The sequence below is a fragment of the Scyliorhinus torazame genome, chromosome 18 (assembly GCF_047496885.1).
Source record: "Scyliorhinus torazame isolate Kashiwa2021f chromosome 18, sScyTor2.1, whole genome shotgun sequence".
Taxonomy (NCBI): Eukaryota; Metazoa; Chordata; class Chondrichthyes; order Carcharhiniformes; family Scyliorhinidae; genus Scyliorhinus; species Scyliorhinus torazame.
The window spans coordinates 81,150,931-81,164,271 of NC_092724.1; the positions used below are offsets into that span (position 1 = coordinate 81,150,931).

Consider the following 13,341-nt stretch of genomic DNA (forward strand, 5'->3'; position numbering starts at 1 on the left):
TTGGCCTTTATTGGTAGAGGGATTGAGTTCCGGAGTCATGAGGTCATGTTGCAGCTGTACAAAACTCTGGTACGGCCGCATTTGGAGTATTGCGTACAGTTCTGGTCACCTCATTATAGGAAAGACGTGGAAGCTTTGGAGCGCGTGCAGAGGAGATTTACCAGGATGTTGCCTGGTATGGAGGGAAAATCTTCTGAGGAAAGACTTATGGACTTGAGGTTGTTTTCGTTAGAGAGAAGAAGGTTAAGAGGAGACTTAATAGAGGCATACAAATGATCAGGGGGTTAGATAGGGTGGACAGTGAGAGCCTTCTCCCGTGGATGGAAATGTCTAGCACGAGGGGACATAGCCTTAAACTGAGGGGTAATAGATATAGGACAGAGGTCAGAGGTAGGTTCTTACGCAAAGAGTGGTGAGACCGTGGAATGCCCTACCTGCAACAGTAGTGAACTCGCCAACATTGAGGGCATTTAAAAGTTTATTGGATAAGCATATGGATGATAATGGCATAGTGTAGGTTAGATGGCTTTTGTTTTTTGACTTCCCATGTCGGTGCAACATCGTGGGCCGAAGGGCCTGTACTGCGCTGTATCGTTCTATGTTCTATGTTCTATGCACCGGCTCTTGGAAAGAGCACCCTTCCCAAGGTCAATACCTCCACCCGATCCCCATAACCCAGTAACCCCACCCAACACTAAGGGCAATTTTGGACACTAAGGGCAATTTATCATGGCCAATCCACCTAACCTGCACATCTTTGGACTGTGGGAGGAAACCGGAGCACCCGGAGGAAACCCACGCAGACACGGGGAGGATATGCAGACTCCACACAGACAGTGACCCAAGCCAGAATCGAACTTGGGACCCTGGAGCGGTGAAGCAATTGTGCTAGCCACAATGCTGCCGTGCTGCCCCGTGCTACCGTGGGGGCGGAGTCGAACAATGGTGTGTCTCCAAAGGTCAGAGCCCCGACCCCAGGAATTATCCCACCAAGTTCTGGCTGTGCCTTCTGCATCTGCCGGGTGACATCCTGGGGTTGCTGTCTTCGGGCATCCCGGGGGAACAAACATAGCTTCTGTTATTATCGCACTGTACCCCACGCACGTACCTCTAGGGACAAGCTACTCTGACCAACCATCCGGCATAGCCCCATGTCCAATATGATGCCGTAGGTGCGGCCAGTGGCTACCTATAGTTAGGCGGATGTTTCCCATGCACTGTGCTCACGTCTTCCCACCAAGTGTGCCCTGCCATCCCGGGGCCTGTCTTGGTGCCTGATAAGGTCTGACCATATGTGCCAACCTCTCCCTTTAATATATCCCTGTACTTTACCCTCTCCCAAATGGGACACCTCTCTGCTCCGGTCTTCCGCGTCTCTACATCTCCACCTGTTGTCTGAACTGCCATATTGACGTTAGGGGGTAGAGGGCCGATTGGACAGCGGGTACGGCTTGTGGCTGTGTTCTGGCCCTAATCCCTCAGAAGCTGCGTGTAACTCTGCCGGGTTGACCCTATTGTTAGGTACAGATGCAGTTAATACACACTTCTGAAATCCGGTGATTTTTCCAATACGGAGTCCACACCTGTGGTTTATGTTTGGTCTGTGAATAATCCTCAAGAATAGGAACCTTTATATTCCCTTTGATGAACTTGGGATACTGGCCGTTACATGGGTCGAAGTTGGGCTCAGGCGGAATCTCTAAGACTGTCCTGTGGGATCTTTCGGAGCAACAATTGAGTTGAATACCGCCAGGGTCGCCAGATTTTTTGTACCTTCTGAACCACAGTGTATGCCTGTAACCCGGATACGATGGACAAATTACCACATAAGCTGCATGCAATACTAGCTGAATATTAACACACTGTTAATATTAGTCAATCACACGCAGGTTGAACTCTAAACTAACACACATGAAAGACCAATTTAACTTCCAGGTGACTGGCATGTCAGATATGGCCTCATCTGAAATCTGTCGTCTGGCAGTGCTGGATGTCTGTCGCTGGTCGTCGGTGTCCTTGGCTCTGGTCCCTCTGTGGACGGCATGGATGATTCCCTCCTTGGCTTGTGAGGACATCACCGCTGTTGTCCTCGGTGGTCGAGTGAGCAGGTGGTGGGCTTGCAGGTTTCGCGCACTTTTCGGCAGTCCCAGGTAGATGTCCAATAGATCGATCAGGGCTCGATCACCCTGATCAATCTCAACCAATTGGTGATGGACACATTGATGGCGGGGCGGGTCCCAGGCGGCCATGGCCACCTCTCCTCCACAGCGGCCAGTGTCCGAGGCACGTAGGCCTTCCCAGATAAGGAAACCGTGCCACCAAGTCTGCCACATATTGTTACTTTCTACATGGAGCCCATTGTCCCTGGATGTCCTTTCAACGGCCTTTTCCCTGTGTTAGTTTCTGCAAGGACCATCCTGCAGCCCTTGTATATTTGCAAGCTGCAGCCTGTCTGCGTCTCTGTGTTGACCAATCTCCCATCAATCTGTGCGGGTGGCCATTTTGGTTGCCCACAGCCCTCATCCTCACTTTTCACCCCCCTCACTCTAACCCCCTCTCACCCAAGGCATGTTATCCGCCGGTGACCCCAGTCCTGGCACCTGTCCCTGCTGCCAGGGGCACCTTTGGCTGGCATTGCCCTCTCTGGGGGCTGCCGTGGCTGTGGCCCTGGGTGGTACCCCAGTGGGTGGCTGCCGGTTAGGCGGGGTGTTCGGTGCCGGGGGGGTGGGGGAGGGGGAGGGGGTTGCGGGGGGGGGGGGGCGCACAATACGGCTGGTGCCACTGTGTAGAGCCAGAGGCGCGGGTGGGGCGTCAGTCAGTGGGTGTTCAGCAGGATGGCGGTGGGTGCCTGGGCACTGCCCCAGTCACATGGGGGGGCACCTCAGCTGCTTGACCCGTCCTCCCCTCCCTCCCACTCCCCGGCCGGTGTCCGGGCCAGCAGCCCACAGTCACTCCATGCCATTCGCTTCCACTGCTCTCGCGCTCAGTAGCCAGGACGCCAGGTTCACGATTTGTGAGAGCACAAGTGAACCAGGCTGTCAGGAAATTGGCCCATCGGAGGCTCTGAAGCATCGAGCGTCAGGCCCACTAATATGTCTACTGTACTTTCAGCCCGCGCGGTGAGCGCCGCATTTACGCCATTTTAGGGGTGACGGAGCATCCTGATTTGCTGTCAACTGGCGCCTACCTCGATTTTGGTGTCGGAATCTATTCTCTGCCCAATCGTGTTTCGCGATTTCGGCGTCGGTAAACTGAGAATCCAGCCCATAGAGTACAAACTGCTGTTTAAAAACGTGCCAGTTGTCGTCTAGGTTATCCGATACTCGAAGCTGGTGGGGTGCCTTTAAACCTTCCATCTCAAACTTCAATGTCTCTAGTTGTTTTTCTTTTTTTTTCCCTTTTTCATTTATCTATTATTTGATATTATAGTTGGACTAAGTTAAGCTTAAGATTAAAAATGGTAGGAGATCTCAGACCCGTGTTATGGTCCTCTTGCTCAATGTGGGAGCTCAGGGACGTGGCTGATGTCCCTGGCTCCTTCATGTGCGAGAAGTGTGTCCAGCTGGAGCTCTTGTTAGACCGCATGACGGCTCTGGAGCTGCGGATGCACTCACTTTGGAGCATCCGCGATGCTGAGGAGGTCGTGGATAGCACGTTTAGCAAATTGGTCACACCACAGATTAAGATTGCTGAGGGAGAAAGGGCCAAAAGGCAGAGAAAAAGCAGGAAGGCAGTGCAGGTGTCCCCTACGGTCATCTCCCTCCAAAACAGGTATACCGTTTTGGATACTTTTGGGCGAGATGGCTCACCAGGGGAAAGCAGCAGTAGCCAGGTTCATGGCACCGAGGCTGGCTTTGCTGTACAGAAGGGCGGGAAAAAGAGTGGAAGGGCTATAGTCATAGGGGATTCAATTGTAAGGGGAGTAGATAGGCGGTTCTGTGGTGGAAAACGAGACTCCCGAATGGTATGTTGCCTCCCAGGTGCACGGGTCAGGGATGTCTCAGATCGGCTGCAGAACATTCTGAAGGGAGAGTGTGAGACTACTACAAATTGGACGGTCTGCACCTGGGCCGGACTGGAACCAATGTCCTTCGGGGTGCTTTTGCTAACGCTGTTGGTTTAAACTAATGTGGCAGGGGGGTGGGAACCAAATGAGAAGGTTAGTGGACAGTAAGGAGGTAGTAACTAAAGCCTGTAAGGAACTAGATCATGAAGTCAGCGTGACTAAGGGAGGCAGGGAGCAGATGATGAACGCAAAGGTGGTCTGAGGTGCATTTGTTTTAATGCAAGAAGTGTAGTAGGTAAGGCAGATGAACTTAGGGCTTGGATTAGTACCTGGGAGTATGATGTTATTGCTATTACTGAGACTTGGTTGAGGGAAGGGCAAGATTGGCAACTAAATATCCCAGGATATCGATGCTTCAGGCGGGATAGAGAGGGAGGTAAAAGGGGTGGAGGAGTTGCATTACTGGTCAGAGAGGATATCACAGCTGTGCTGAAGGAGGGCACTATGGAGGACTCGAGCAGTGAGGCGATATGGGCAGAGCTCAGAAATAGGAAGGGTGCGGTAACAATGTTGGGGCTGTACTACAGATGTCCCAACAGCGAGCGTGAGATAGAGGTACAAATATGTAAACAGATTATGGAAAGATGTAGGAGCAACAGGGTGGTGGTGATAGGAGATTTTAATTTTCCCAACATTTACTGGGATGCACTTAGTGTCAGAGGTCTAGATGGAGCAGAATTTGTAAGGAGTATCCAGGAGGGTTCTCGAGAGCAGTATGTAAATAGTCCAACTTCAGAAGGGGCCATACAGGACCTGGTGTTGGGGACTGAGCCCAGCCAGGTGGTTGAAGTTTCAGTCGGGGATTACTTTGGGAATAGTGATCACAATTCCGTAAGTTTTAGAATACTCATGGACAAAGACGAGAGTGGTCCTAAAGGAAGAGTGCTAAACTGGGGGAAGGCCAACTATACCAAAATTTGGCAGGAGCTGGGAATGTGGATTGGGAGCAGCTATTTGAAGGTAAATCCACATTTGATATGTGGGAGGCTTTTAAAGAGAGGTTGATTAGACATGTCCCTGTGAAAATGAGGGATACAAATGGCAAGATTAGGGAACCATGGATGACCGGTGAAATTGTGAGACTAGCTGAGAGGAAAAAGGAAGCATACATAAGGTCGAGGCAACTGAAGACAGATGAAGCTTTGGAAGAATATCGGGAATGTAGGACCAATTTGAAACGAGGAATCAAGAGGGCTAAAAGGGGTTTAGGAAATATCTTTAGCAAACAGGGTTAAGGAAAATCCCAAAGCCTTTTATTCATATATAAGGAGCAAGAGGGTAACTAGAGAAAGGGTTGGCCCACTCAAGGACAAAGGAGGAAAGTTATTCGTGGAGTCAGAGAAAATGGGTGAGATTCTTAACGGATACTTTGCATCGGTATTCACCGAGGAGAGGGACATAACGGATGTTGAGGTTAGGGATAGATGTTTGATTACTCTAGGTCAAGTCGGCATAAGGAGGGAGGATGTGTTGGGTATTCTAAAAGGCATTAAGGTGGACAAGTCCCCAGGTCCAGATGGGATCTATCCAAGGTTACTGAGGGAAGTGAGAGAGGAAATAGCTGGGGCCTAAACGGATATCTTTGCAGCATCCTTTAACGCGGGTGAGGTACCAGAGGACTGGAGAATTGCTAATGTTGTCCCCTTGTTTAAGAAGGGTAGCAGGGATAATCCAGGTAATTATAGACCGGTGAGCCTGATGTCAGTGGAAGGGAAGCTGCTGGAGAAGATACTGAGGGATAGGATCTATTCCCATTTGGAAGAAAATGGGCTTATCAGTGATAGGCAACATGGTTTTGTGCAGGGAAGGTCATGTCTTACCAACTTAATAGAATTCTTTGAGGAAGTGACAAAGTTGATTGATGAGGGAAGGGTTGTAGATGTCTTATACATGGACTTCAGTTCGGCATTTGACAAGGTTCCCCATGGTAGGCTGATGGAGAAAGTGAAGCCTCATGGGGTCCAGGCTGTACTAGCTAGATGGATAAAGAACTGGCTGGGTAACAGGAGACAGAGAATGGTAGTGGGAGGGAGTTTCTCAAAATGGAGAACTGTGACCAGTGGTGTTCCACAGGGATCCGTGCTGGGACCACTGTTGTTTGTGATATACATAAATGATCTGGAGGAAGGTATAGGTGGTCTGATTAGCAAGTTTGTAAATGACACTAAGATTGGTGGAGTAGCAGATAGTGAAGGGGACTGTCTGAGAATACAGCAAAATATAGATGATTGGAGAGTTGGGCGGAGAAATGGCAGATGGAGTTCAATTCGGGCAAATACGAGGTGATGCATTTTGGAAGATCCAATTCAAGAGCGAACTATACGGTAAATGAAAAAGCCCTGGGGAAAATTGATGTACAGAGAGATCTGGGTGTTCAGGTCCATTGTACCCTGAAGGTGGCTGCGCAGGTCGATAGAGTGGTCAAGAAGGCATACAGCATGCTTTCCTTCATCGGAAGGGGTATTGTGTACAAGAGTTGGCAGGTCATGTTACAGTTGTATAAGACTTTGTTTCGGCCACATTTGCGTACAGTTCTGGTTGCCACATTACCAAAAGGATGTGGATGATTTGGAGAAGATGCAGAGGAGGTTCACCAGGATGTTGCCTGGTATGGAGGGCACTTACTATGAAGAGAGGTTGAGTAGATTAAGATTATTTTCATTAGAAAGACGGAGGTTGAGGGGGGAACCTCATTGAGGTCTACAAAGTCATGAGAGGTATAGACAGGGTGGATAGCAAGAAGCTTTTTCCCAGAGTGGGGGACTCAATTACTAGGGGGCAGGAGTTCAAGGTGAGAGGGGAAAAGTTTAAGGAAAGTTCTTTACGCAGAGGGTGGTGGGTGCCTGGAACGCATTGCTGGTGGAGGTGGTAGAGGCGGGCACGATAGCATCATTTAAGGTGTATCTGGACAGATACATGAATGGGCAGGGAGCAGAGGGATACAGATCCTTAGGAAATAGGCGACAGTTTTAGATAGAGGATCTGGAACGGCGCAGGCTTGGAGGGCCGAAGGGCCTGTCCCTGTGCTGTAATTTTTCTTTGTTCTTTGTGTCGAGTCGCAAATAGCCGTAGTTCACCAGATTGGTGGAGAAGTCGTTTGTTGTGAACAAAGAACAACACAGCACAGGAACAGGTCCTTCGGCCCTCCAAGCCTTTACCGGTCATGATACTAACATTTGTCAAAACCCTCAGCACTTTGTTGTGCCATATCCCTCTATACCCATCCAATCCATATATTTATCAAGATGCCTTTTGAACGTCGTTAGTGTATCTGTTTCCACAACCTCCCCTGGCAACGCGTTCCAGGCACTCGCCACCCTCTGTGTAAAAAACCTGACTCGCACATCTCCTCTATACTTTGCCCCACGGACCTTAAACTTATGCCCCCTGGTGACTGACCCCTCTACCCTGGGAAAGAGTACCCGCCCATCCACTCTATCTATACCCCTCATAATCTTGTAGACCTCTATCAGGTCACCCCGCAACCTCCGTCTTTCGAATGAAAACAGTCCGAATCTATTCAGCCTCTCCACATAGCCATCCAGACCAGGCGACATCCTGGTAAACCTCCTCTGCAACCTCTCCTAAGCCTCCACATCCTTCTAGTAATGTGGCGACCAGAATTGTGTGCAATATTCCAAGTGTGGCCTTACTAAGGTACTATACAACTGTAGCATTATATTATCTGATATTATATTATATTAGTTTTCGACGTAGTTCACCTTGTCTCATCTGTAGTTATCTTTAGTTGTTCAGCACCCTTGGTACCATGTTGCTTTCCATGGTTCCTCCAATGATGAAGACACACACAGAACATGAATGTGTTCAACCAGAATGATTGTTTATTGTTAAGCACGTGGGAAGATAACTAACAGATCTATATACAAACAAAGATACTCAAGTCTCTAGGGAGCTACTCTAAGTGCGACTGTCCTACTATCCATGCTACCACCAACTGCTGAGTTGCATCAATCACGTGATGCATTTCTGGCACCACCCACTGGCAGGAGGTTGTATCCGTGATGACATTGATGGCTTTATACATTTGTACAGTTATATATACATATCACCACATTCCCAAGATAGATACAGAGTAAAGCTCCCTCTGCACTGTCCCCACCCAACACTCCTAGGACATTTCACTGTTGAGGATGATACGTGAAGAATGGACTTTTGTTATGAGGTTGGAGGGAACGGTGCCCCACCAGCAGTCGGTATTTTAGGGGATGAGAAGTGAAAAGAATGTACATTTCAATCATGATCAATCTTCACTACCTCTTAACTGTGCAAGACTTGTCACTGGCTTTTTTTTTCTTGGCAGAAGACAAGATACTGAAGTTATTAGAGGCACGAAGAGGAGACAAAGATGCTCAGGCTCTCATCAAAATACGAAGGCAACGGGAAAGAAAGTCAATGGAAACATAAAGTTTGCTGCAAACTCCAGCACCAACTCTGGATAGAATCAAAAATGCAAGACTTTCAGGCACCTCTACTTTCACTCTGTCACCATGATGTACAAATGTTTATTACTAACAACCCCATCCACCATTGTGCTTTAATGGAAAATTGTGAGCAAGTGATTTACCAAAATGTGCATGTGGGGGTCAGGCAACGAGTGGGCCCTTCTCCCCACCCAGGCTTCTGCTGTGAAAGTCTCGCTCTCTACTTTCAGAATAGTTTATTTCCAGAAAGCTCCATTTCCTCTGTCTTGAACATTAAAAAAAATTAACGGATGACAAAATCAGGATTGCTTGCATCTGTTTTTACATTATGAGTAACCTTGGATTTCTGCAGTGGCACATACAGAATTTTGGGGCTAATTGCCTAGAAAACACATTGGTGAGAGCATGAACGCACAGTGTGAATGACGGCCAGCAGTATGCAAAGTAGGCAGATTATAAAATGAATCAAGACGTAACACCGATTTGGTGTCAATGGCGCAATTTTGGAGCTCAATACTCAATCAATGCCCTCTCCTACCTTCACACAGCACACATTCCCTCTCTTTTCCTCTCATCAGCACTATTTAACTAGTTTTGGGTTTATTGCTGATTAATTTATTTTGGCTGCTTCTTCAACTCTGCAAATATTTTGTGCTTTATATGACTGTTCAAAGTTGCAAATATCCACATGGAACAGTACTGTGGGCGCTGAAGGAAACTTTGCTGACTTCAAAGCAAGTGCACAAGCTAGTTGCTCTCAGTTATGGGTGCAACTAGCAGTAGGCCTTAGAATACACATGATTTGGAGAATAAAAGAGGCCATGGGGAGAAGAACAAGCTGCCAGCAGAGGGAGGAGGGGGAGAAAGACTTTTAACAGCCGCCAAATCTACCCAGGTTGTTCAGGGAGAAATTCTCCTACCTGCAACTCAGTGAGGAACAATGAGTGAGATGCCTCCACTTCAACAAAGACGTCCTCATTGAAAACTATCACCGGCTCCAACCACAGCTGCAACTTCAGAGCAGCACAAGGACTAGTGCTAGTGCTTGTTAAGGTGACCGTGACAAAGTGCTTCAGTATGTCAGACAGTTTCCAGGGGGGAATGGGAGAAATTTATGGCATCTTACAGTTTGCCAACCACTATAGCTTAAAGGTGTTCATTGGTACGCTCTGATTGTTGAAATGCAACTACATTTCATTCTCTCTTTGTAGGGAGAATGAAGTGGAGAGAACATGTGACTTCCTTAAGATTGTAGACTCCCCGTGACATAGAAATGACAGAGTCACAGAATTGTTATGGTGCAGAAGAAGACCATTCAGGCCATTATGTCTGCACCAGCACTCCAAATGAGCATCATGACTTAGTTTCATTCCCCTGTACTCCTGTACATCGTTTCTACTCAAATAATCCTAATGCCCTCTTGAATGCCTCGATGGAACCTGCCTCCACCACGCTCCCAGATAGTCCGTTCTAGACCTGACCCACTTGCTGTGTAGTTGCATCACATTTCCCTTTTTTTGCAAATCACTTTAAATCTGTGCCCTCTCGTTCTCGATCCTGTTACGAGCAGGAACAGTTTCTGCCTATCAACACTGTCCATTCCCCTCGTGATTTTGAACATCCCTATCAAATCTCCTCTTAGCCTTCTTCTCTACAAGAATAGTCCCAACCTCTCCAAACTATCCGCATAACTGAAGTTTCTCATCCCTGGAAGCATTTTTGTAAACCTCTTCTGCACTCCCTCCAATGTGTTCACATCCTTCCTGTAATGTGGCGCCCAGAACTGTACATAATATTCTATCTGAGGTCTAACTTGCTGGAGGTTCTGGGGGAGGTAACAGAAAGGGTCTTGTATATGTTTCAGCATAACCTCATTGCTCTTGTACTGTATGCCCCTATTAAGTCCAGGATACAATATGCTTTATTAACTGCTCACCCTACCATTCCTGCTACCTTCAATGAACTATGCACATATACACCCACACCCCTCTGCTCCTGTACCCCTTAATAATTTTACCCTTAATTTGTATTGTCTCTCCATGTTCTTTCCATCAAAAGGCACCACCTCACACTTCTCTGCATTGGACTTGATTTGCCACCTCTCTGCCCATTCCATCAACTTTTTTATGTCCCTTTGAGGTTCTACACTGTCCTTGTCACAGTTTACAATACTTCCAAGTTTTGTATCATCTGCAAACTTTGAAATTGTTCCCTGAACACCAAGATCTAGATCATTGTTGCTTCACAGAGTCCCAGGTTCGATTCCCGCTTGGGTCACTGTCTGTGCGAAGTCTGCACGTTCACCCCGTGTCTGTGTGGGTTTCCTCCAGGTGCTCCGGTTTCCTCCCACAAGTCCTGAAAGACATACTGTTAGGTAACTTGGAGATTCTGAATTCTCTCTCAGTGTACCCGAATAGGCACCAGAGTGTGGCGACAAGGGGATTTTCACATTAACTTCACTGCAGTGTTGATGTAAGCCTACTTGTGACAATAATAAAAATTATACATATCAGGAAAAACAAGGGTCCCAATGCCAACCCCTGAGGAACACCTTTCTCCAGACCGCCATTGGCCATTAGTCTCTATTTCCTATTCAGCCACATTGCTAAAGTCCCTTTTATTCCATGAGCTATAACTTTTCTCTCAAGTCTGTTGTCTGACATTGTATTGAACACATGTACACCACATCAACAACATTACCCTCATTGACCTCCCCAAAAACCTCCAGCAAGTTAGTTAAACATGATTTACCCTTTAAAAATCCATGCTCCAATCAACCCACATTTTTCTATGTGGCTACTAATTCTATCCCAAATAATTGTTTCTAGAGGCTTGTCCACCACTGATATTAAACTGACTGGTCTGCAATTGTTGGGGCTACCCTTACAGCCTTTTGAACAAGGACATTGGACATAGAACTGTACAGCACAGTACAGGCCCTTCGGCCCACGATGTTGTGCCCAACTAGTCTGAAACTAAGATCAAATCAACCTACTCCCAATCATTCTAGTGCACTCTATATGCCTATCCAATAACCGCTTGAAAGTTCCTAAAGTGTCCGACTCCACTACCATAGCTGGGAGTGCGTTCCACGCCCCAACCACTCTCTGAGTAAAGAACCTACCTCTGATATTCCTATATCTTCCACCATGAATCTTATAGTTACAGGATATAACATTTGCAATTCTCCACTGAGTGTAGAGACTAAGATTATGGCTAGCGCGCTTGCAATTTCTACTTTCACTTCCTTCAATATTTTTGGATGCATCTCATTTGTCCTGGTGGCTTGTCAACTTTAAATACTGACAGTCTATCCTTATCAATTTTGAACCCTTCTAGGAATAGAGTTTCCTAGTCTTTCACTATGGCCTGGGCAGCATCTACATCCTTGGTAAGGACAGATGCAATATATTAATTTAATACCTCAACCATGGGTAACTGATCAGCCCTACCCTTTTGCCACTCTTTTACTATTTATGTGCCTATAGAAGACTTTGGGTTTCTCCTTTATGTTGGCTGCCAGCCTTTTCTCAAAGCCCCTCTTAGCTTGTCTAATGAGCTTTTTCACTCCCCCTCTGAACCTGTTGTATTCTTGTATTTTCTACCTGGCACCTGTCACAAGCACACTTTCCCCTTCCTTTTCTTAATTTCTATTTCCTTTTTCATCCATGGAGCTCTGGTATTGCTTTCCCTTTTTAAGTGAATATACTGTGACTGTTCCCAAACCTTTTCTGTTTTGAAGGTGGCCCATTGTTCAGCTGGTTTTCCCGCCAAACAGAAGTCTAGCCAGCCCAGCGCTGTTCTTCCCCCATTGATACTGGCTGTCCCCCAGTTAATTATTTTTACTGTGAATATCCTGTTATCCTTTTCTATCATTATCCTAAACCTTACAATAGAATGATCACTGTTTCCTAAACGTTCCCCCACTGACACTTGATCTATTTGGCTCACATAATTTCCAAGAACCAGGCCCAACAGTGGATCCTTTCTGGTTGGACTGGACACATACTGCTGTAGAAGATTTTCCTACACACAATCTTGGAACTTTTACCCCTCTATATCCGGGTAATTAGAGTCCCCCATTATAACTACTCTGTACGTTCGTCGACATCTTTCTCACTAGTTGCTGGTCTATAGTCCAAAGATGTGCAGGTTAGGTGGATTGGCCATGCTAAATTGCCCCTCAGTTTCCAAAGGTTAATTGGGGTTGCAGAGTTACAGGGATAGGGTGGGGGAATGAGCCTGGGTGCGATGCTCTTTCAGCAGACTCTATGGGCCGGATAGCCTCCTTCTGCACTTAAAAGATTATGATATAGACCACCAAGCAATGTGGTCACATTTTGTTCCTGAGCTCTAGCCAAATTGATTCTGTCCATGAACCCTCTGGGACATCCCCTTTCTCCAGCACTGAAATGCTCTCACTAACAAATACTGTCACCCCTCCTTGTTTCCTTCCTTTCCTATCTTTTCTGAACAGCTGGGGCGGGATTCTCTGATCCTGAGGCTATGTTGAAGTGTTGACACCATCGTAAACGCCGTCGCATTTCCCAACGGCGTCAACATAGCCTCAGGATCAGCAATTCTGGCCTCTACAGGGGGCCAGCACGGCACTGGAGCGACTGGGCGCCATGGGTCCGCGCATGCGCAGTGGCACAGGCGCCAATGCACACATGTGCAGTGGCTCCCTTTGAAAGAAAGGAGGCCCCCAGCCCGAGAGGTCAGCCCACCGATTGGTGGGCCCCGATCGTGGGCCAGGCCACAGTGGTGGTCCCCCACCCCCGGGGTCTGACCCCCCTCCCCCCCCCCCCTCCCCCACATGCCATCCCCGGACCC

General features: G+C 47.5%; 1 protein-coding gene across 1 annotated transcript in view; it reads left to right on the forward strand.

Annotated features, from left to right (window-relative positions):
- LOC140394828 (protein unc-13 homolog D-like) overlaps positions 1–8,807 on the forward strand; it is a 145,982-nt gene extending 137,175 nt beyond the window's left edge. Inside the window, exon 8 of the mRNA XM_072482008.1 lies at positions 8,388–8,807. Coding sequence (XP_072338109.1) covers positions 8,388–8,491 — 104 coding nt within the window. The 3' untranslated portion in view covers positions 8,492–8,807. The remainder of the gene's footprint in view (positions 1–8,387) is intronic.
- The last annotated feature ends 4,534 nt before the right edge of the window (positions 8,808–13,341 follow it).